The sequence below is a fragment of the Pogoniulus pusillus genome, chromosome 6, assembly GCF_015220805.1.
Source record: "Pogoniulus pusillus isolate bPogPus1 chromosome 6, bPogPus1.pri, whole genome shotgun sequence".
NCBI classification, from domain to species: Eukaryota; Metazoa; Chordata; class Aves; order Piciformes; family Lybiidae; genus Pogoniulus; species Pogoniulus pusillus.
The window spans coordinates 28,753,511-28,777,989 of record NC_087269.1 but is presented as its reverse complement, the minus strand read 5'-3'; the positions used below and the strand labels follow the sequence as shown (position 1 = coordinate 28,777,989).

The 24,479-nt window shown below is 54.0% G+C and overlaps 1 protein-coding gene across 1 annotated transcript; it reads left to right on the top strand.

The window, feature by feature from the left end:
- Positions 1-239: 239 nt before the first annotated feature.
- Positions 240-23,397, top strand: LOC135176519 (microsomal triglyceride transfer protein-like). The gene is made up of 18 exons (XM_064145662.1): positions 240-306; positions 3,383-3,564; positions 3,736-3,879; positions 4,472-4,579; positions 6,467-6,583; positions 10,113-10,252; positions 10,516-10,669; positions 11,434-11,591; positions 12,739-12,904; positions 14,026-14,133; positions 14,269-14,481; positions 15,932-16,146; positions 18,099-18,196; positions 20,747-20,868; positions 21,459-21,686; positions 21,967-22,091; positions 22,350-22,520; positions 23,091-23,397. Exons 1-18 carry the CDS (start codon positions 240-242, stop codon positions 23,233-23,235), a joined length of 2,661 nt encoding a protein of 886 aa, XP_064001732.1. The 3' UTR covers positions 23,236-23,397.
- Positions 23,398-24,479: the final 1,082 nt, after the last annotated feature.

Below are 24,479 nucleotides of genomic sequence, written 5' to 3'. Positions count from 1 at the left end.
TTCTGGCAGCTCTGCTCCCACCCACCCTTGCCAAACCTCAGCTCATTTCCTAAGCCTGGTCGGCTGCTGGAGGCTGGAGCAAAGGTTTAATGATTTGCTTTTCTTGGGTAAGGCGGGGACAGGGAGAAGGTCTGGCCCCCAGCGCCTGACGCTGCACATTGTGCCCACTTTTGTTGTGGAGTCCTTCTCCCACCCCCCCCTTTTCCTTCCCCACCTTCCTCCCAGCTCCCCAGCCCACCATGAATCCACAGGGAGCTTTGGGATACATTTGCCTACTTTGCTTTTCCTTCGGGACGCCAGCAAAAGGTAAGAGGCTTTGGGTTGCTGTGGGGACTCGATGGGGGTTTGGATGCCCTCAGAGGTGGGATCCTCATTTTGGGGCTCACAACTGCTGGTCTGTGGGGACTCGATGGGGGTTTGCATGCCCTCAGAGGTGGGATCCTCATTTTGGGGCTCACAACTGCTGGTTTGTGGGGACTCGATGGGGGTTTGGATGCCCTCAGAGGTGGGATCCTCATTTTGGGGCTCACAGCTGCTGGTTTGTGGGGACTCGATGGGGGTTTGGATGCCCTCAGAGGTGGGATCCTCATTTTGGGGCTCACAGCTGCTGGTTTGTGGGGACTCGATGGGGGTTTGGATGCCCTCAGAGGTGGGATCCTCATTTTGGGGCTCACAGCTGCTGGTTTGTGGGGACTCGATGGGGGTTTGGATGCCCTCAGAGGTGGGATCCTCATTTTGGGGCTCACAGCTGCTGGTCTGTGGGGACTCGATGGGGGTTTGGATGCCCTCAGAGGTGGGATCCTCATTTTGGGGCTCACAGCTGCTGGTTTGTGGGGACTCGATGGGGGTTTGGATGCCCTCAGAGGTGGGATCCTCATTTTGGGGCTCACAACTGCTGGTTTGTGGGGACTCGATGGGGGTTTGGATGCCCTCAAAGGTGGGATCCTCATTTTGGGGCTCACAACTGCTGGTTTGTGGGGACTCGATGGGGGTTTGGATGCCCTCAAAGGTGGGATCCTCATTTTGGGGCTCACAGCTGCTGGTCTGTGGGGACTCGATGGGGGTTTGGATGCCCTCAGAGGTGGGATCCTCATTTTGGGGCTCACAACTGCTGGTCTGTGGGGACTCGATGGGGGTTTGGATGCCCTCAGAGGTGGGATCCTCATTTTGGGGCTCACAACTGCTGGTCTGTGGGGACTCGATGGGGGTTTGGATGCCCTCAGAGGTGGGATCCTCATTTTGGGGCTCACAGCTGCTGGTTTGTGGGGACTCGATGGGGGTTTGGATGCCCTCAGAGGTGGGATCCTCATTTTGGGGCTCACAGCTGCTGGTTTGTGGGGACTCGATGGGGGTTTGGATGCCCTCAGAGGTGGGATCCTCATTTTGGGGCTCACAGCTGCTGGTTTGTGGGGACTCGATGGGGGTTTGGATGCCCTCAGAGGTGGGATCCTCATTTTGGGGCTCACAACTGCTGGTTTGTGGGGACTCGATGGGGGTTTGGATGCCCTCAAAGGTGGGATCCTCATTTTGAGGCTCACAACTGCTGGTTGGGGGAGGGAAGAGTTATGGCTGCAAATGGTCTCAGCATCCTCTGGCAAGGGAGGGGGGGGGAATGTTTTGGGCTTGTGGAAGCCCCCCCTGGGGGGTGTGTGTGTGCAAGGAGAAGCAAAGAGCTGGAGCTGTTTAAACTGTACAAGGTGCAGGAATGTAGAAACCTTTCAGCCTGACTCAGGGAGGACAGGACCGGGGCGGGGGGGGGCAGTGGTGTGGTGTGTGAGGGAGATTTCCATCGATTCATTTCTCGTTCTAACCAGAAGCAGCAGAACGATAAAACGTTTCAGAAGCCCAGCAGGGGCCTCAGAGCTGTGGGAGAATCTCAAATGACTTCAGACAATAGATTGGAGTGGTTAGGGTATGGCAGAGGCAACCCTTCCCCCACCCCCTGCCTTGCCTCCACAGTCATATTTGCATACGAACAAGGGAAGGGACTCCAAAGAGTTAAATAAGATGAACCCAAGGAGTTTGGGTGTAAATCTGCCCCCAAGATGGCCCCACCTCAAAAGTCAGTGATTTAAGAACTGGCGTTTCTGATGGGAACCACACAATGCCTTCACTTCTCCCCTAAAGAGCAGTGCCAAGTAATGCACTGTGCCAAAAAGACTCTTCAGGGCATGCCTTGTGTCTGTGGATGTGCTCAGGAAGCTTTGCTTCAGGATTCTCTGGAGCCTTTCAAGGCCTGTCTGGATGTGTTCCTCTGTGCTCTGTGTTAGGTGGTATTGTCCTGCTCTGGCAGGGGAGTTGGACCCTTCCAACCCCTCACATCCTGTGAGCCTGTGATTAAAGGATGGTAAAGGGCATCTCTGTGAGGAGGAAAGGCTGAGAGACCTGGGGCTGTTTAGTCTTGGAGGAAGACTGTTGAGTCTTAGGAGGAAGATGTTCAGCATGAGAGTGGTGAGAGGCTGGAATGGGTTGCCCAGGGAGGTGGTTGAGGCCCCATGGCTGGAGGTGTTTAAGGCCAGGCTGGCTGAGGCTGTGTGCAGCCTGCTCTAGGGTAGGGTGTCCCTGCCCATGGCAGGGGGTTGGAGCTAGCTGATCCTTGTGGTGCCTTCCAACCCTGACTGATTCTGTGATTCTAGTCTGAAGAGCAGCCTGAGAGGGGATCTGATCAGTGCTTGCCAATAGCTGAAGGGTGGAGGGAAAGGGGATAGGGCCAGACTCTTTTCAGTGATGCTCAGTGACAGGACAAGGGGCAAGACGCACAAACTGGAAAGCAGAAAGTTCCATCTGAGCATCAGGAAAAACTTCTTTGGTGTGAGGGTGTTGGAGCCCTGGAGCAGGCTGCCCAGAGAGGTTGTGAAGTCTCCTCCTCTGGAGAGATTCCAGACCCACCTGGACACTGATCCTTGGCAAGCTGCTGTGAGTGACCCTGGCTGGATGACCCTCTGAGGTGCCTTCCCACCTTCACCATGCTGGGATTCTGGGATTCTCTGGCAGTTTCAAAAAGTCCTGAAGTCCCCAAGGAAGTCTTCTGCTCTGGCCATCATTTCTAAGGGAGGACTAGAAAGACAAACAGGAATCAGCTGTCATAGGATAGAACAGAACAGGAGTAGAGTAGAATTGAATCAAATCAAGCAGGTTGGAAGAGATCTCCAACATCATCCAGTCCAGGCAAGAACCCAGAAATACCCAAACCACAGGCACAATTAATGTCCCACTAAAACCTTCCCATGTGCTTCCCTGAACATGTCAACTGTGCCTACTGCCTGGCATAAAAACCACTCTTACAGGATGCAGGCCACAAGCATCCATTTGAGTGCCCTCTCCGGGCTGGAGGATGCTGATTCTGTGACCACAAACCTTCAACCTTTGCACCTTTCCTTAGGGAATGTGCAGCCACTTTCATTCCAGCCTGGGACCCTGTACCAGTACCACTATTCCCTGGATGTCCAGGTGGATCATGCATCCACACCATCCCCAGGAGGAACCTGGCTGAGGGCTGAGGCACTGGTCCATATGCACCGGCTCTGGAGGGACCAAGGTGGAGAAGAGCTGCTCCAGGTGCAGGTGTGTGAGGTGGTAAAGCCATGGCAGTTAGCTACTCCTCCTGGGAGCAGTGAGGAGTCCTTACTGCATTCCCAAGCCACCTGAAAAATTACCTCTGTGACCAAGAGGCCATCTACACAGCAGCTTTAGATGTCCTTGGTCACTGCTTTCTTCTACCTTCTGCCATCGTAGATCCGCGATCTGAAAGCCCAACACGAGCCAGAAGAGAAGAGGAGCCAGGGCAGCACTGGAGGTCCCTCTGCAGAGATTGCATTGAGCCAGGAGGCACAAGCAGAGCTGCAGCAGCCAATGTTCATCTCCTGGAGCAGTGGGAAGGTCAGCTGGACACCTTCTGGGCTTGCTCATGCCCTCTTCACAGAGCACTCCTGCCTACATCTCAAATTTTCCTGGTTACAAAGCCCTTAGGAGCTCCTGCTCCATTTCTGATTGCATATCAGTGCACTAAGAACCAGAGAGTCACAAATGTAGGGTTAGATGATCTCCTGCAATCTCTACTATGACCCTAGGTGAAGTCCCATCCTCACAGGGGGCTGCAAGCTTGTTTGGAGCTGCAGCATCCCATGTGAAAACAGCTTCAGCCCCAACAGTATCACTGAATGATAGGGGTTGGAAGGGACCTCTGGAGATGAGCTAATCCAGCAATCCTGCCAGATCAGACCTAGAGCACCATAGTAAGCTTCTTCCTGGCCCCCAGAGCCGCCCCTACAGTCATAAATCATCTTTTGCCTTCCCAGATCAAAGCCTTCTATGGGGATGGAGCAGAAAGGTAGGGGTTTGAAGGGACCTCTGGAGATGAGCTAATCCTACTCTCCTGCCAGATCAGGATCACCTAGACCACCATGATTCCAGCTTCTTCCTGTCCCCCAGAGCCACCCCCACAGTCAGAAACCAGCTTTTGCCTTCCCAGGTCAAAGCCTTCTACGGGGATGAAGCAGAAAACATCCTGATCTCCAACCTGAAGCGAGGCGTCATCAGCCTGCTCCAGTTCCAACCTCATGCTGGCACCACAGTGGAGGTAGGTGCAGAGATGGGGCTGGATCTTGTCCAAGAGAACATCTCACAGCAGGAGAGCTGACCCCAAAGCACAGCCAGCCTAGGTCCTTCACCAGAGGAATCACAGAATGGCTTGGATTGGAAGGGACCTTTAAAGGTCATCCAATTCCAACCCTCCTGCAATGACCAGGGACATCTACAACTAGATGGTCAGAGAATCATAGAATCAACCAGGTTGGAAGAGACCTCCAAGCTCAGCCAGTCCAACCTAGCACCCAGCCCTGGCCAATCAACCAGACCATGGCACTAAGTGCCTCAGCCAGGCTTTGCTTCAACACCTCCAGAGACAGCGACTCCAGCACCTCCCTGGGCAGCCCATTCCAATGCCAATCACTCTCTCTGACAACAACTTCCTCCTAACATCCAGACTAGACCTCCCCTGGCACAACTTCAGACTGTGTCCTCTTCTCTTGCTGCTTGCCTGGCAGAAGAGACCAACCCCACCTGGCTACAGCCTCCCTTCAGGGAGTTGCAGACAGCAATGAGGTCAGCCCTGAGCCTTCTCTTCTGCAGGCTGCACACCCCCAGCTCCCTCAGCCTCTCCTCACAGGGCTGTGCTCCAGGCCCCTCACCACCTTCCTTGCCCTTCTCTGGACACCTTCCAGCACCTCAACATCTCTCTTCAATTGAGGAGCCCAGAACTGGACACAGCACTCAAGCTGTGGCCTGAGCAGTGCTGAGCACAGGGGCAGAAGAACCTCCCTTGTCCTGCTGGCCACACTCTTCCTGAGCCAGCCCAGGATGCCATTGGCTCTCCTGCCCACCTGGGCACACTGCTGCCTCAGCTTCAGCTACTCTCTACCAGCACCCCCAGGTCCCTTTCTGCCTGGCTGCTCTCAGACACTCTGTCCCCAGCCTGTAGTGCTGCTTGGGGTGGTTGTGGCCAAAGCTCAGAACTCTGCACTTGGCCTTGTTCAGTCTCATCTCCTCTGAAAAAGCCTGGGGGGTCCTAGCGTGCAGCATGGCCCCAGCCTGCATTGTGGTGCTCAGGGGTCTGCTACCAGCACTGCCACTTGAATTCAAACCTAGCACTGCCTAATGCCATCTTAGAATCATAGAATCATTTAGTTTGGAAAAGACTTTCAAGACCACAGAATCGGCCAGGTTGGAAAAGACCTCCAAGCTCGCCCAGTCCAACCTAGCACCCAGCTCTGTCCAACCAACTAGACCATGGCACCAACTGTCTCATCCAGGCTTTGCTTGAATTGAGTCCAACCATTAACCCTACTCTACCACGTCCACCACTAAGCCATATCCTCAAGCACCACATCTAAACGGCCTTTAAACATCTCCAGGGATGAATCTCCCTCTTTGAGTTCAGAATTGTTATAATGGGAGGCAAAATTCAGGCTGGGCTCTGCTGCTCCAGTTGCCCCTGGGCTGTCAGCAGGGATGCCTGTGGGAAAACCAAGTGATTTAGTGCCCAGTAATCTGTAGGTGACTCTCAGGAGTGGACACATATACAAAGCCACCAGCATTCCCTGGATGGTAGGAGGAAGAGTGAAGCAAAAAGCTCTACAAGAATTTCTGCCAAGAGGGATTTGCTTTGCCCAGTCTGGGAAGATGGATGGGAAATCCTTCCCCCCTCCAGGAATGACCTGTGAAGGGCATGAAATGACTCCAAAACCCAGGCCAAAAGGTGCTGTTGCTGGTGTCAAAGTCAATGTGCAAAAGCAAATCTCTTGCCCAGGTGGACTTGGAGTCAGCCAACACTCTCAGCTATGGCCCAGGTCCCAGCTATTTGATTGTTTTTCTCTTTGGTGGCCTGTCCTTTGTGTCTGTCCTTGTTTATTCAGGCTTGCTCCAAGCCAAGCATCCTTAACCACAGCCACTTCCATTTGTGTTTCAGGAGGACATCTCTGGGAGCTGCCTGGTCACATACACTGTGTCCAACCACTCCATCACAAAGACAAAGGATCTCCTCAGCTGCACAAAGACAAAGCCTGGATTCACCTCTGTCAACAAAGCAAGTCCATTGCTCCCATGGTGGTGGGCTCAACTTAGCAGGGGCACAGCAGGATTCTACCCAAAACCTTCTTGCAGGTGACCTACGAGTCCCACTCCCAGCTGGCTCCAGCCTTCTGCACCAGCCTGGGACAGGACTCTGATGCTTAGACCAGCCCCAAAGTGGGATGCAGCAGCATAGCTCAGGAGAAGCAGATGGTTTTGAGGTGGGCAGGTGCAGAAAAAGATCTCAGAATCACACAGCATGGTAAGGGTTGGGAGAGTATCACAGAATCTGGGTAGCACAGAACCATCACAGAATGGCTTAGCTTGGAAGGGACCTCAGAGATCATCAACTCCGACCACCCCACATGGGCAGGGATGTCTCTCAACTAGACTTGGTTGTTCCTGGATTCACCTCTGTTAACAAAGCACCACCACCCATGGTGGTGGGCTCAACTTAGCAGGGGCACAGCAGGATTCTACCCAAAACCTTCTTGCAGGTGACCTACGAGTCCCACTCCCAGCTGGCTCCAGCCTTCTGCACCAGCCTGGGACAGGACTCTAGTGCTTAGACCAGCCCCAAAGTGGGATGCAGCAGCATAGCTCAGGAGAAGCAGATGGTTTTGAGGTGGGCAGGTGCAGAAAGAGATCTCAGAATCACACAGCATGGTAAGGATTGGGAGGGGATCATAGAACCATCACAGAATGGCTTAGCTTGGAAGGGACCTCAGAGATCATCTACTCCGACCACCCCACATGGGCAGGGATGTCTCTCAACTAGACTTGGTTGTGCCTGGATTCACCTCTGTTAACAAGGCAGATCTGTTGCTCCCATGGTGGTGGGCTCAACTCAGCTTGGTTGCCCAAAGCCTTATGCCACCTGGCCTTGAACAGCCCCAGAGAGGAGGCACCCACAACCTCCCCGGGCAACCTATTTTCCAGAGCCTTACCATCCTTGTACCAAAGAACTTCTTCCTAAGATCTAAACCTGCTCTCCCTCAGCTTCAACTCATTCCCCCTTGTCCTATCACTGGACAGCCTTACAAAAAGTGCCTCTCCAGCCTTCCTATAGGATCCCTGGGGAGAGACTTTTCATAAGCACCCAGTCATAAGCATCTCGCCCACCCCCCCTGCTAAAGCAAGGGTCACCCACAGCAGCTTGCCCAGGATCACAATGTCCAGGTGGGTTTGGAATCTCTCAGCAGGAGACTCCACAACCTCTCTGAGCAGCCTGCTCCAGGCCTCTAGCACCCTCACACCAAAGAAGTTTTACCTTAAGATGTCCTGAGTCATTCCAACCCCATCCTTGATATTACTTCTGACCTGCCCACTAACCCTGCTTGGGAAAGTGGAGATATGGAAATGTTTTCTGGACCTCAGACCCATTGGCTGGAGATGAGGTTGCCATGGGACAGGACAAAGACCATTGCTTGTTTTATTTAAAGCAGCAGCCTATGACCAGTCCTGACAAAGAGATGAAGCTCTGTGGGTCTTCAAGTAGGTACACCATACATGTGTGGTTAAAATCAAGAGAGAGTCTCAGGTATATACACTCTACTGGAAGAGGTCCAGTGGAGACCACAGAAACGATCCAAGGAAGCCCTCTGCTGTGAGGCCAGGCTGAGAGAGATGGAGTTGTTCAGCCTGGAGAAGAGAAGGCTCCAGGGAGACCTTCTTGTGGACCGTCAGTACTTAGAAGGGCTGAAGAGAAAGCTGGGGACAGAGCTTTAGCAGGGCCTGTTGTGACAGGACATGAGGTAATGGCTTTAAACTACAAGAGGGAGATTTAGAATAGAGAGAGAGGGAAGAGTGGTGAGACCCTGGTCCAGGCTACCCAGAGAGCTGGTAGATGTCCCATCCCTCAAACCATTCCAGGTCAGGTTGGTTGGGGCTGTGAGCAACCTGCACCAGTTGCAGATGTCTCTGCAGGCTGCAGAGGGGTTGGACCTCACAGAATCCTGGAATGGTTTGGGCTGGAAGGGAACCTCCAAAGGTCATCTGGTCCAACCCCTCCTGCAGTTAGCAGGGATATCCTCACTAGATCAGGTTGCCCAGAGCCCTGTCGAGCCTGATTTGAGTATCTCCAGGGAAGAGGCCCAGAACACTTCCCTGGGCAACCTGTTCCAGTGTTCCAGCACCCTCACAGTAAAGAACCTGTTCCTGACATCCAATCCAAATCTGCTCTTCTCAAGTTTGGAGCCATTGCCCCTCATCCTGTCACCACAGGCCGTTGTCAACAGCCTCCCCCCACCTTCGTGTAGCCCCCTTCAGGTGCTGGAAAGTTGCTGTTAGCTCTCCCCAGAGCCTCCTCTTCTGGAGGCTGAGCAACCCCAGCCCCCTCAGCCTGTCCTTGCAGCAGAAGTATTCCAACCCCCTGATCATGTTCGTGGCCCTCCTCTGCACCTGCTCCATCAGGTCTGTGTAGTTCCCATATGGAGGACTCCAGAGCTGGATGCAGTACTCCAGGTGAGGTCTCACCAGAGCAAAGTGTCAGAATCCCCTCTCTGGCTCTGCTGGCAATGCTGCTGCTGACCCAGCCCAGGATGTGATTTGCCTTCTGGGCTGCAGGCTCACGCTGCCTGCTCGTGTCCAGCTGCTCATCCATCACCACCCCCAACTCCTTTCCCACAGGGCTGTTTTCTATCACCTCCTCCCCCAGTCTGTATTAATAGCCAGGCTTGTTCCAGCACAGGTGCAGAACCCTGCACTTGCTGTTGTTGAACCTCGTGAGGTTGAGAGTATTCCTCTACCATGGTCCTCACCTGGTGTTGCCTTCTTCCATGACTGGGAAGAGGTTGAGGTCGTCTGGATTTTCCTTTCCTATATATTGCAAGATGCAAATGGCATCCTGGGCTGGCTCAGGAAGAGTGTGGCCAGCAGGACAAGGGAGGTTCTTCTGCCCCTGTGCTCAGCATTGCTCAGGCCACACCTTGAGTGCTGTGTCCAGTTCTGGGATCCTCAATGCAAGAGAGATGTTGAGGTGCTGGAAGGTGCACAGAGAAGGGCAAGGAAGGTAGTGAGAGGTCTGGAGCACAGCCCTGTGAGGAGAGGCTGAGGGAGCTGGGGGTGTGCAGCCTGCAGAAGAGGAGGCTCAGAGCTGACCTCAATGCTGTCTGCAGCTACCTGCCGGGAGGCTGTAGCCAGGTGGGGTTGGTCTCTTCTCCCAGGCAAGCAGCAACAGAACAAGGGGACACAGTCTGAAGTTGTGGCAGGGGAGGTCTAGGCTGGCTGTGAGGAGAAAGTTGTTGTCAGAGAGAGTGATTGGCATTGGAATGGGCTGCCCAGGGAGGTGGTGGAGTCGCTGTGCCTGGAGGTGTTGAAGCCAAGCCTGGCTGAGGCACTTAGTGCCATGGTCTGGTTGACTGGAGAGGGCTTGGTGCTAGGTTGGAGTGGCTGAGCTTGGAGGACTCTTCCAACCAGCTTGATTCTGTGATTCTATGATTTTACTTTGTGGATCTTTCACTGCAAATAGGAGAGAGATCTCCTGGGGAGAGGGCAGGGGAGCAAAGGGTTGGATTTTGTCTTCACTTTGCCTTTCCTTTTCCAAGATTTTTGGAGCTGAGTGGCAGCCCAGCAGCAGCAGCCAGTACGTGGTGAAAGACAACCTCCTGCAGTCAGTGCTGGCGGAGGAAAGCCACCTGCTGTCTCCAGCCCTGAGGTCCACCACCGATGTCAAAGTTAGGTCAAGGTGAGCACTGTCCCCATGCCACTGCCCAAACTGAGGCATGCACAGGATGAAAGTTCACTCGTTGGGGTTACAAAGCTCTAGCTCAGCTGGCACAGCCTGGTGCAGGCAACAAAGAGAACTGGGTGAGCATGGCATGGAGGCTACACCAGACACCTTCTGGCAGCTTTGCCCCACATCTCCTTCTCCAAACCTCCATGAATCAAACCAGCCTCTGAGCATGTATATGGTGAAGCTCTTCCTGATGGTTTCTTCTCTCTCCACAGGCAGCAGCTCCAGCTAATGTCTCCTCCAATGCCTGGCCCAGCAGAGGTGGCTGGACAAAGCCTTGAGGATGTGCTAGCTGGCATGAAAGGACCTCACCAGCCCCTGAGCATGACCAGCCTGCCCTTTAGGAGGGTCTGCACCCACTGCCCATCGGTCAGTGGCCCAAAACTCATTGCCTTCTCTCCCCCCAGGCTGTAGGATTTGGGGTTAAACCAAGGGGGTGCATTTGGAGGGGCTGGGTACCATCTGTCAAGGCAGGATGCTGCCCTGGGAGAGATGTAGGGCAACAGCCTGATGTTGCCTCTTCCAGTGTCTCCTGTGGCTCCCCGTGGTGGCAGGACCTATCTGTCCCCTCACATAGAGCTGTGATTCTGTGAGGGGAGAAGTAACCTGATGCACCTCTGGCACAATCTGCTGGGTTAAACTCATCACAGATCTGAGATCAGGAAGCACTCCCACCACACCACAGGCTAACAAGGACAACAGAGAGGGCATTTCTGCCTCCTCAAGTCTGGAACTGCAATGACTCTCAGGCATGGGTGATGCTTGCAGCTCCTCCTGCTCTTTTCCTGGCACATCCCACAGACTGGGGCACAAGTCCTCAGCAGTGCCTGCTGGTAACTGCATGACCCCCATGGGCCCCTCCCACTCCCAATATTTCCCAAATATAAACACAATTGGAACATGATTGCCCAGAGAGGTGGTTGAGACTCCATCCCTTGGAGATATCCAGGTTGAAGCTCAGCAGGGATCTGGGCAACCTGACCTAGTGGAGGATGCCCCTGCTGACTGCAGGGGGAGCTTGGACTAGATGACCTTTGCAAGTCTCTTTCAGCCCAGGTGATTCTGTGATTCCAGGATGCAGGATCAGGGATAAAAAGAGGTCAATCTTCACTTAACCCACCTCATCTTTACAGCTGAGGACCTACCTGAAAGGTTTTGCCAGCCAGAGAGTCAGAAGGGACACCTCGAAGGTGGCAAGCACGTGGCAGTTCCAAAGGCTCATCCAGATGCTGCGCAGCGCCAAGAAGAGAGATGTGCTGCAGCTGCTGAGAGCAGCACCCGAGGAGAGGCTGTGAGACTCCCAGCAGTTGGCTTTCTCTGCACGTAGAGCCTTGGCTCTTGTGATCATCCTCGGCCTTGATAACTAATATTGATCTGGGCCTTGATGACTAATGATGATATTGGAGGTCTCTTCCAACCTGGTTGATTCTATGGTTCTAAGAATGGGGGGACACAGTCTCAAGTTGTGCCCGGGGAGGTACAAAGCTGGTGAGGGGCCTGGAGCACAGCCCTGTGAGGAGAGGCTGAGGGAGCTGGGGGTGTGCAGCCTGCAGAAGAGGAGGCTCAGGGGTCACAGGATGTGAGGGGTTGGAAGGGATCCAAGGAGATCATCGAGCCTAACCCTCCTGCCAGAGCGGGACAATACTATCTAACACAGATCACAGAGGAACACATCCAGACAGGTCTGGAAAGGCTCCAGAGAAGGAGACCCCACAACCTCCCTGGGAAGCCTATAATGAGGTCTGGATGACCTCATTGCTGTCTCCAACTACCTGAAGGGAGGCTGCAGCCAGGTGGGGTTGGTCTCTTGTGACAGGCAAGCATCAAGGGAAGAAGGAGACACAGTCTCAAGTTGTGGCAGGGGAGGTCTAGGCTGGATGTTAGGAGGAAGTTGTTGGCAGAGAGAGTGATTGGCGTTGGAATGGGCTGCCCAGGGAGGTGGTGGAGTTGCTGTGCCTGGAGGTGTTGAAGCAAAGCCTGGCTGAGGCACTTAGTGCCATGGTCTGGTTGATTGGACAGGGCTGGGTGAGCTTGGAGGTTTCTTCCAACCTGCTTGATTCTATGATTCTAGATGCAAGGAAGAAGTTCTTCATCATGAGGGTGGCAAGACACTGAAACAGATTGCCCAGGGAACTTGTGGAAGCCTCTAAGTGTTCAGGGCCAGACTGGATGGGGTTTTGAGCAACCTGGCCTAGTAGCAGGTGTCCCTGCCTGTGGCAGGGGCTTGGAACTGGATGATCTTTAAAGTCCCTTCTAACCCAAACCTTTTTATGGTTCTGGAGGGTTTTGAGATCACAAACTGAAGCTCCCACGAGTTTTAAAGCAAAAGGGAAACACAGGGAAGAGAAAAGGGAATGAGGATCTGCAGAGGGGTACCTTGTGTCTCCTCCATCTCTCTGGGTGGGTCAGTCCACTGATGACCTTCCTTCTCACCCCAGCCCCTTCGTTGTGGAGGCAGCGGTGGCCGCGCAGTCAGCGGCATCCTTGGCAGCTCTCTCCGACTTTCTGGATGTTGACAAGGAGCCCAAGCTGCTGCTGGAGAAGTTCTTCTATGCAGCAGCTTTCTCTCCAAGGCCTTCAGGAGAGCTTCTCCACCTGGTGTTAGTAAGTATGGACACTGCTTTCCCTCCTCCAGTCACAGAATCTCTTAGATTGGACAAGACCTTCAGGCTCATCCAGTCCAATCATTAGTTTCACACTGACAAGTCCTTGACTAACCCAAAGCCCTCAGCACAACATCTCATCGCTAGGAATCGCTCTGCTTGGAAAGGACCACCAGCATCAGCCAGTCCAACCTTCATCCCAGCAGCCTTCATCACCAGACCACAGCCTCAAGCACCACATCCACTCTCCTTTGAAACACCTCCAGGGGTGGCAACTCCACCACCTCCCTGCCCAGGATGAATCCCTTGCCCCCACTTCACGCAAGGGTAGAAGCATGTTCTCCTGCAAGATGGAAACGTCTTGCTGTAGAAAGAGATCTTCCTGCTTAGGGGATCATTTTGCTGTGCTCTTTTAATGGGACAATGTTGGGGGGAGTAGATGTCCCTCAGAGGAAAAATCATCCAGCAGCAAGGGTCTTGTCAGTCACTGCACTGCAGACAATAAAAGCTTTAAATAAAAGCCACCATGGAAAAAGAGAAATCAGCTTCTGACCAAATTAAGCCTTGAGTTGGCTCCTCTAAGGCAGGCAAGAACTTGATTTGCTCTATTGTTGTAATGAATGCTTTGAGCTAAGAGGTAGAAGATGCTCCTTCTCTGGCTTTGTCTTCTACAACTACCTGCAGGGAGGCTGTAGCCAGGTGGGGGTTGGTCTCTTCTGCCAGGCACCCAGCAACAAAACAAGAAGACACAGCCTGAAGTTGTGCCAGGGGAGGTCTAGGCTGAATGTTGGGAGGAAGTTGTTGGCAGAGAGAGTGACTGGCATTGGAATGGGCTGCCCAGGGAGGTGGTGGAGTCACCGTCCCTGGAGGTGTTGAAGCAAAGCCTGGCTGAGGCACTTAGTGCCATGGTCTGGTTGATTGGCCAGGGCTGGGTGCTAGGTTGGACTGGCTGAGCTTGGAGGTCTCTTCCAACCTGGCTGATTCTCTGATTCTAAAGTAGCTCTTCTTGGAGATGGAATTGGGGCCGCTCAAAAATGCCTTGGAGCTCTCTTCCAACCTGCTTGATTCTAGGATTCATTTTCTTGGCTCTTTTTTTCAAAATACCTCTTTCCCATTGCCCAGGACAAACTGGATGGGAAGCAGCTGGCCCCTGAGCTCCAGGAAACAGGAATAGTTGCCATAGGCTCTCTAGTTGGCAAGCTGTGCCAGCAGAAGCTGTGTGGGCTACAGGTGGGTCCTCTACAAACCTCCCTGCTTGGCTTTTCTGGATCCCATCCTTGCTCCCCTAGGATTGCCCCAAACACCTCCTGCCCCTCACCTAATTCTCACTCCCTTCTCTTCTGTTCTGCTGCAAACCCTGAGCAGGAGGTGGAGCGTGGACTGGAAACCATCCTCAGGAGGCTCAGAGGTGCCAAGGAGGAGTCCGAGGTGGTCATTTACCTGCTGGCCCTGGGGAACGCAGCCCTGCCCCGAACTATCCCCACCCTGCTGGCCCATGCTGAGGAGGGTCCTGCTGCCGTTGCCACCGCAGCCATCTCTGCCCTGCGGCGCTTCCCTGCCCAGCACACCTCTGGCCAGGTAAGGAAGGAGGCTGCCGGGGCTCGGTGCTGCTCTCCCCGTCCGCAGCCAAGCCGCGGGGGTGCCGAGCCACGGCTGGCACACGGCTGCCCGGCACTCCTGCCAGCCTGACCGCAGTGCCAGGCGAGGGCAGGGAACAGGGCACCCTGAGTGCCAGCACACAGCACCTGCAGCACGGCCTGGGGCTAGGAAGGGCAGGTCCTGCCTGACCAACCTGAGCTCCTTCTGTGATCAGGTTCCCTGCCTGGTGAGTGTGGGGCAGGCTGTGGCTGTAGTCTACCTGGACTTCAGCAAAGCCTTTGGCACTATCCACGACAAGCAGCTCCTGGCCAAGCTGGCAGCTCATGGCTTGGACAGATTCACTCTGATATGGGTCAAGAACTGGCTGGAGGGCTGGGCCCAGAGAGTGGTGGTGAATGGTGCCACATGCAGTTGGCAGCTGGCACTAGTGCTGTGCCCCAGGGATCAGTGCTGGGCACAGCCCTGTTCAGTATCTTAACTGATGATATGGAGCAGGGGATTGAGTCCAGCATCAGTAAGTTTGCAGATGACACCAAGCTAGGAGCAGGTGTGGAGCTGTTGGAGGGTAGGAGAGCCCTGCAGAGGGACCTTGCCAGGCTGGATGGATGGGCAGAGGCCAATGGGATGAGATTGAACAAGGCCAAGTGCAGGGTCCTGAGCTTTGGCCACAACAACCCCAAGCAGCACTACAGGCTGGGGACAGAGTGGCTGAGAGCAGCCAGGCAGAAAGGGACCTGGGGGTGCTGGTAGAGAGTAGCTGAAGCTGAGGCAGCAGTGTGCCCAGGTGGGCAGCAGAGCCAATGGCATCCTGGCCTGGCTCAGGAAGAGTGTGGCCAGTAGAACAAGGGAGGTTCTTCTGCCCCTGTGCTCAGCACTGCTCAGGCCACACCTTGAGTGCTGTGTCCAGTTCTGGGCCCCTCAATTCAAGAGAGATGTTGAGGTGCTGGAAGGTGTCCAGAGAAGGGCAAGGAAGGTGGTGAGGGGCCTGGAGCACAGCCCTGTGAGGAGAGGCTGAGGGAGCTGGGGGTGTGCAGCCTGCAGAAGAGGAGGCTCAGGGCTGACCTCATTGCTGTCTGCAACTCCCTGAAGGAAGGCTGTAGCCAGGTGGGGTTGGTCTCTTCTGCCAGGCAAGCAGCAAGAAAAGAAGGGGACAGAGTCTGAAGTTGTGGCAGGGGAGCTCTAGGCTGGCTGTTAGGAGGAAGTTGTTGTCAGAGAGAGTGATTGGCATTGGAATGGGCTGCCCAGGGAGGTGGTGGAGTCACTGTGCCTGGAGGTGTTGAAGCCAAGCCTGGCTGAGGCACTTAGTGCCATGGTCTGGTTGCTTGGCCAGTGCTGGGTGCTAGGTTGGACTGGCTGAGCTTGGAGGTCTCTTGCAACATGGTTGATTCTGATTCCAAGCAGCAGCCTTTGAATTCCCTCCCCGCCTCAGGTGAAAGGAGCAATGAGGAGGATTTTCCATGAGAAGAAGAGAAGCTATGACAAAACCTGTCGTCTGGCCGCAGCAGAAGTCCTTCTAGATAACGAGCCCTTGCTCATGGATGTCATCAACATCCTGCTGGCTACAAAGGAGATGGAGACAGAGACAGCAACGCTTCTGCTGATGAAGGTCCAGAACAGCCTACATGCTGACTACCACCCAGCAAGGTGGGTATGGAGTCCACACACACACACTTTCTTCTCCACACTCCAGCTGTGGTTCTTGACCCAGCACACCTCTGGGATTGTTTAGCCTGGAGAAGAGGAGGCTCAGGGCTGACCTCATTGCTGTCTCCAACTCCCTGAAGGGAGGCTGTAGACAGGTGGGGTTGGTCTCTTCTGCCAGGCAAGCAGCAAGGGAACAAGGGGACAGAGTCTCAAGTTGTGCCAGGGGAGGTCTAGGCTGGATGTTAGGAGGAAGTTCCTGGCAGAGAGAGTGATTGGCATTGGAATGGGCTGCCCAGGGAGGTGCTGGAGTTGATGTGCCTGGAGGTGTTGAAGCAAAGCCTGGCTGAGGCACTTAGTGCCATGGTCTGGTTGATTGGAGAGGGCTGGGTGCTAGGTTGGACTGGATGATCTTGGAGGTCTCTTCCAACCTGGTTGATTCTCTGATTCTAAAGTAGCTCTTCTTGGAGATGGAATTGGGGCAGCTCAAAAATGCCCAGCTGCAGGAGGAACAAAAGAACTGCAGATGACATCTCATCAGCCAGAACTTGGTGTTCCCTCATCACCCTGCCCTGTGGCACCAGGACCCAGGCTCTGGTCTCCAGCAGAGCCCTCAGAGGTCACCACTCAGGCTGGTAGGATAGGGCAGAACTTGTAACTCCATTCATCTTCCTGCCAGCACAAATCGAACCCATAGAATCAGTCAGGGTTGGAAGGGACCACAAGGATCAGCCAGTTCCAACCCCCCTGCCATGGGCACTCCCAGCATTCGGTGTTTCCAGAGCTAAGCAGAGACTGCACCAGAATATCTGCCTGCTTTATCCTCATCAACCAGAGAAGAGGGAAATTCCAAGGCAGCCACTCCTGCTCCTTTCCTTTTTTGCTCACATTTCTCTGGGCAACCAGGAGAAAGAGTTTGGAAGTTTGTATTTGCTTCCTTCCACAACCATCTGGCATTTTCATGGGATCATAGAATTGTGTGGGTTGGAAATGACTGCTAAAACCATCAGGTCTCACCCTCAACAGAACATTAAACAGTGACCCAAAGTGTCATGTCCACACTTTCCTTCAACACTTGCAGGGATGGGGACTCCACCACCTCTCTGGGCAGCCTGTTCCAATCGTAGAATCAGTCAGGGTTGAAGGGACCACAAGGGTCAGCCAGATCCAACCCCCCTGCCATGGCCAGGGACACCCTACCCTAGAGCAGGCTGCCCACAGCCTCAGCCAGCCTGGCCTGAAACACCTCCAGCCATGGAGCCTCAACCACCTGCCTGGGAAACCCATTCCAGCCTCTCACCACTCTCATGCTCAACAACTTCCTCCTCACCTCCAGGCTCAGTCTCCCCACTTCCAGCTTTGCTCCATTCCCCCTAGTCCTGGCACTCCCTCACAGCCTCAAAAGTCCCTCCCCAGCTTTTTTGTAGCCCTCCTTCAGATCCTGGAAGGCCACAAGAAGGTCACCTCAGAGCCTCCTCTTCTCCACACTGCACAGCCCCAACTCTTTCAGTCTGTCCTCACAGCAGAGCTGCTCCAGCCCTCTGAGCATCCTCCTGGCCCTGCTCTGGACACACTCCAGCATCTCCACATCCCTCTTGCAATGGGGGCTCCAGGACTGGATGCAGTACTCCAGGTGGAGTCTCAGCAGAGCACAGTAGAGGGGGAGAATCACCTCCCTGGCCCTGCTGGCCACACTTCTGCTGCTGCAGCCCAGGCTCTGCTTGGCTTTCTGGGCTGCAAGTGCACACTGCTGGCTCCTGTTGAGCTTCTCCTCCAGCAGCACCCCCAAGTCCCTCAGGACTGCTCTCCAGCCACTCACTGCCCAGCCTGCATTTGTGCTTGGCATTGCCTGACCACTCTTGCAGGAATTACTTTTTTTCTCCTAACACCCAACATGAGACCATTTCCCTTCCTTCCCTCCCCATGCTGATGCACTCTTTCCCTCTTTCCTCCAGGAAGATCATGAAAGACATCCTGAGAGACCCACGAGTAAATAATTACCACATCTTCTCCAAAGCTGGCATCTCCTCCTCTTTCTCAGGACCTCTGACAGGTGATACCCTAGAGGATACTCATCCTATAGAGTCACAGAATGGTTTGGGTTGGAATAGACCACCAAAGATCATCTAGTCCCCCCTCCCCTGCAGTCAGCAGGGACATCCTCCACTAGATCAGGTTGCTCACAGCCTTGTTCAGTCTGACCTTGACTAACTCTAGGGTTGGAGCCCCAACTACCTCCCTGGGCAACCTGTTACAGTGTTCCTCCACCCTCATGGTGCACAACTTCTTCCTAAACAACCAGCTGAAGAAAGGGCTGGTGGAAAAAGGCAGCTTTGACAAGAGGTCTGGGATCAGAGGATGTCAGGGGTTGGAAGTGGCCTCCATACATCACTGAGTCCAACTCCCCTGCCAGAGCAGGACTGTAGAATCTAGGGCAGGTTACACAGGAACCCATCCAGATGGTTCTTGACAGTCTGCAGAGAAGGAGACTTAACAACCTCTCTGGGCAGCCTGCTCCAGTGCTCCATAACCCTTACAGCAAAGAAGTTCTTCCTCATGTTGTTTCATTGAATTCCTCCCTAGACCTTAGTGTGAGGTTCCTGAGCCTGCCCCCCAGCTGAAACTGTCTGGTTGCCACCACCTGAGGTACACACACCTTGCTCTGACTCCCCTGGAGCTTGAGGGCTGGGCCACATTCTTTCCCCAAAGGATGTAATGGTTTGGGTTGGAAGGGGCATTAGACATCATCTAGTTCCAAGCCCTCTGCCATGGGCAGGGACACCTTCCACTACAGCAGGCCCCATTCAACCTGGCATTGAGCACCTCCCTCCCTATAGGGGTTAGGTGGTGGCAAAAGAACCAACACCTGGAAGAAAAAAACATTGCAGTGCCAAATCCTTTGATCTGGTTATTGCAAGGACATAAGGAGATGGTGCCTGAGGAGATTTACCCTCAGATCTTCAATGCCTGCCACTAGCAGCTCAGCCACCCTGGCCATAGAATCAGTCAGGGTTGGAAGGGACCACAAGGATCAGCCAGTTCCAACCCCCCTGCCATGGGCAGGGACACCCTACCCTAGAGCAGCCTGGCCACAGCCTCAGCCAGCCTGGCCTTAAACACCTCCAGCCATGGGGCCTCAACCACCTCCATGGGCAACCCATTCCAGCCTCTCACCACTCTCATGATCAACAACTTCCTCCTCACAGCCACTCTAAATCTCCCCACCTCCAACTTTGCTCCATTCCCCTTAGTCCTGGCACTCCCTCACAGCCTAAAAAGTCCCTCCCCAGCTTTTTTGGAGACTGCCTTCAGATCCTGGAAGGCCACAAGAAGGTCACCTGGGAGCCTCCTCTTCTGCAGACTGCACAGCCCCAACTCTTTCAGTCTGTCCTCACAGCAGAGCTGCTCCAGCCCTCTCAGCATCCTCCTGGCCCTTCTCTGCACACACTCCAGCATCTCCACATCCCTCTTGGAATGGAGGCTCCAGAACTGGACCATGTAGGGTCAGTCCTGTAGAGCTGTGCCATCTAATCTCCTGAGGAGGCTTACAAGTTGCCAAGGAGCTCTCAAGATCCTGCCCTTAGACATACTCAGTGACCTCCAAATTCCCAGAATCGATCTGCAGGAGCCTTAGAGACATTCCAGATCAGACTTGATGTGGCCTTGGGCAGCCTGATCTAGTTGGAAGTGTCCCTGCTGACTGTAGAGGTGGTTGGACAAGATGACCTTAGAGAGTCCCTTCCAACCCATTGTAGTCTGTGAATCTGTTAGGAAACCATCTCACCCTGCTGAGCACTGACCTGGTGGTAGCAGGCTCTGGGGACATGCTTGCTGAGATCCCATCCTTGCACTTCCCACCTATGGGCTTTGGATTTTCTTGTCAGCCTTCATAGAATCATAGAATCAACCAGGTTGGAAGAGACCTCCAAGATCATCCAGTCCAACCTAGCACCCAGCCCTAACCAATCAACTAGACCATGGCACTAAGTGCCTCATCCAGGCTTTTCTTGAAGACCCCCAGGGATGGTGCCTCCACCACCTCCCTGGGCAGCCCATTCCAATGGGAAATCACTCTCTCTGGGAAGAACTTCTTCCTAACATCCAGCCTAGACCTACCCTGGCACAACTTCATCTCCATGCTGCTGCTCTCAGAGTGTCCATGGGTCACCACCACTCAGTGACACCATCTGCTCTCTGCAACTCCCTGAAAGGAAGCTGGAGCTAGTAGGGGTTGGTCTCTTCTCCCAAGGAACCAGTCTGAAAGGAAGCTGGAGCTAGTAGGGGTTGGTCTCTTCTCCCAAGGAACCAGTGACAGGATGAAAGGAAATGGCCTCGAGTTGTTCCAGGGGAGGTTTAGGCTGGATAGTAGAAGAAACTTCTTCACTGAAAAGGTTCTCCAACACTGGAACAGGCTTCCCATGGAGGTGGTTGAATCCCCAACCCCAGAGAGGCAGAGATGTGCTGAGGGACATGGTTTAGCACCAGCCTGGGTAGCGTTAGAGAAGAGTTGGACTCTGCTCTTCAAAGGCCTTTCCAACCAAAACGCCTCTGTGACTCATTGGCATTGCCCAGGGATGCTTATGGGGGTCTCACTGCCTTTCAGTCACCCAGGACCTGCTTTCCACCTTCGGGCTGGACCTGCTGTTTTTGGAGGGTGGATTCCTGAGGAAGAGCATCTCTGACTTCTCGCTGCTCAGCCGTGGCCAGCAGCTTCGTGCGGCTCAGGTGTGCTGCTGGGGGGCAGGTGCACAGAAGGTCACAGGATGTCAGGGCTTGGAAGGGACCCAAGGAGATCATCAAGCCCAGCCCCTCTGCCAGAGCAAGACCAGATAATCCAGTGCAGATCACACAGGAATACATCCAGACAGGGCTTGAAAGTCTCCAGAGAAGGAGACTCCACAACCTCTCTGGGCAGCCTGCCCCAGAGCTCTGTGACCCTTAGAGCAAAGAAGTTCTTCATGTTGAGGTGGAACTTCCTGTGCTACAGTTTACATCTACTGCCCCTTGCGTCCCTTCTTCATCTCCTCGTGGTGCTTAACCTCACCTTTGCACAGCCCCCACCACTAGTGTGAAGCCACACAGACCTCCTCTGGAGAAGGGAGTCAGCTGCTTCCCCAGGAACCAGGGGATACAACGCCCCTGCTGCATGGTGCCCAAGGGTAGCTTGGATGCCCCATCCAATCCAACCCACCTACCCTTGTCCTGCTGCTACAGAGGGCCTCTACCAAAGGGTTGGACAAGGGTGGCAACTCACACAGTGCTGCAGGGCACAAAACCCTCTCCAGCTCTGCTGCAGCTCTGCTTCTGTGTTTTAGGTCACAATTGAAGCACAAGGGATGGAGTCAATGCTGGGAGAGAACATGCTGGAAGGGGAAGAGGAGCCAGAACTCATGGCTGGGATGTCTGCCATCTTCTTTGATGTTCAGCTGCGGCCCATCATCTTCTTCCAAGGGTATACAGACCTAATGGCCAAGGTCCTGCTAAGCAGTGGAGAACCCACAAGTGTGGTCAAAGGCAACCTTCTGCTGATGGACCATCACCAGGTACTGGATGGGAAGGGGATGACCCCCCACCAAGTCCTAGTGAATCCCATAGCATGAGCCAGAGGATTTTAGGTGTGTTACTCACTGTGAACACACATCTAAGAGCCAGGTAGGTGGCACTGCCAGATGTCTCCTAGGGTTGGTAGAACAGCAGCCATAGCTGGCTATGCCATGGCACACAGATGGGTTGAGTTCCTCCCATGCAAGCCCAGCTGCAGGGTATCTGCTGCTCAGCCAAGAGCAGTGTCCAGTCACAACAAGGTCTGTCTCCATCTTCCAGGTCATTCCTCTGCAGTCTGGCCTCCAAATGACCATCAAACTCCAGGGTGGGCTGGGGCTTGACATCTCAGCTGACATGGATGTGAGCATTTGGGAGCAGGAGCTGAAAACCAGCATCACCACCAGGTCAGTGGGTGGGAAACTGCTTGGCTCTGGGGACATGGGGTGCCTAGGTGCCTCAGCACTCATCCTGAGGGGTGGTTTTCCACAGCCCACTGCTCTTCTGCTGCTGGCTCCAGCCCTTCTGATGTGTGCATCCATCATGTAAGGGTCTGGTGGGCACTGGTCACACATTCCTTTTCCCTGGCCAGACCTAAACCCAAGATGCTTATGGGGTTGCTTGATGCCATTGCTTGACCTGCCCCATGATCTTCTTTGCTGCAGGGGAAGCCTCACCATTGATTTCCAGGCAGAACTAGATGCCCCTTTCCTCCAAGCCACCTTGAGAAGCCAGACAGAGGTGGAGACCTCAATCCACTTTGACACCATGCTGAGGTTTTCTGGCAGCCCAGTGCTCATGTGCCTGCAGCTGAGAGAGGAGCAGGTCCCATACAGGTAGGGTCTGGACATGGCCAGATACCACAGAAACATCAGGATATGGTTGAGATGAAGGAGGACTTCTCGGAGAGGGAGAAAGCAACTGGTGGTTGCACACTAGTAGAGTCAAAACCAGTAGCCACAGAATCATAGAATGGTCTGGGGTGGAAGGGACCTCCAAAGGTCATCTAATCCAAATCCCTGTGCAGTAAGCAGTGGCACCCTCAGCTAGATCAGGTTGCCCAGAGCCCTGTCGAACCTCACCTTGAGTATCCTCAGGGACAGAACAGTGCAAGTTCATGATACTGCAGGAGGAAGCACCATGCCTGGACCATCAGGAGATGGCAAATACAGAATCACTGAATGCTAGGGGTGGGAAGGGACCTCCAGAGGTTAAGTCCAACCCCCCTGCAAAGCAGGGCCACTGGAGGGACCGGATGGGGCACTTGGTGCCATGGCTTGGTTGGTTGCATAGGGCTGGGTGGTGGGTTGCACTGGATGATCTTGGAGGTCTCTTCCAGCCTGGTGGATTCTATGTTGAGGTCCACCATGGCCTCGTGACCATCTCATTGTCATCTTGTCCTACAGAGAAATCTTCACAGTTGCCAAGTCTGCTGGAGGCCAGAGCAGCACCATGCGAAAAGGCAGGCAGGGCACCATACCTGGGAGGGAGTTTGCCTTGCACAGGGCCAACTCCAAGGTCTGCAACCTCCTGCTGACAGCAGAAGAATAGGGGAGTTGGAGCACTCTGGGACTGGGTAACTGCCTGCCACACACACCCCACTCTCAACATGAGTCATCAAGGGCTCTGCCCAGCTCCTCCACAACCATCTCTTAATAAGTAACACACTGCAATGAGGGCATCAGGATGAGACTACAAGAGGAACCTTTTGCTTGGGGCTGGAAGGGCCAAACCTGCCCTCCTTACCCCAAAGGCTGAGCTCTTTCTCTTTATGCAGAAGGGCTTGATGGAAGCCCAATGGTGCCTGATGAACACAAGCCTCCTTCTGGGTATGAATGGCTTTTAGAGCACAAGAACCTCTTTCCTCAAGCTTATATAGGCCAAACCTGCCCTCCTTACCCCAAAGGCTGAGCACTCTCTTTATGCAGCAGGGTTTGATGGAAGCCCAGTGGTGCCTGGTGAACACAAGCCTCCTCCTGCCTATCTTAGAGCACAAGCTCTAAGCCCAGTGGTGCCTGGTGAAAACAAGCCTCCTTCTGGCTTTCTTAGAGCACAAGAACCTCTTTCCTCAAGCTTGTATGGGCCAAACCTGCCCTCCTTACCCCAAAGGCTGAGCACTCTCTTTATGCAGCAGGGTTTGATGGAAGCCCAATGGTGCCTGGTGAACACAAGCCTCCTTCTGGCTTTCTTAGAGCACAAGAACCTCTTTCTTCAAGCTTGTATGGGTCAAACCTTCCCTCCTTACCCCAAAGGCTGAGCACTCTCTTTATGCAGCAGGGTTTGATGGAAGCCCAATGGTGCCTGGTGAACACAAGTCTCCTTCTGGGTATGAATGGCTTTTAGAGCACAAGAACCTCTTTCCTCAAGCTTATATGGGCCAAACCTGCCCTACTTACTCCAAAGGCTGGGCCAAACTTGCCCTCCTTACCCCAAAGGCTGAGCACTCTCTTTATGCAGCGGGGTTTGATGGAAGCCCAATGGTGCCTGGTGAACAGAAGCCTCCTCCTGCCTTTCTTAGAGCACAAGAACCTCTTTCTTCAAGCTTGTATGGGTCAAACCTGCCCTCCTTACCCCAAAGGCTGAGCTCTTTCTCTTTATGCAGCAGGGCTTGATGGATGCCCAATGGTGCCTGATGAACACAAGCCTCCTCCTGCCTTTCTTAGAGCACAAGAACCTCTTTCTTCAAGCTTGTATGGGCCAAACCTGCCCTCCTTACCCCAAAGGCTGAGCACTCTCTTTATGCAGAATGGTTTGATGGAAGCCCAATGGTGCCTGGTGAACACAAGCCTCCTCCT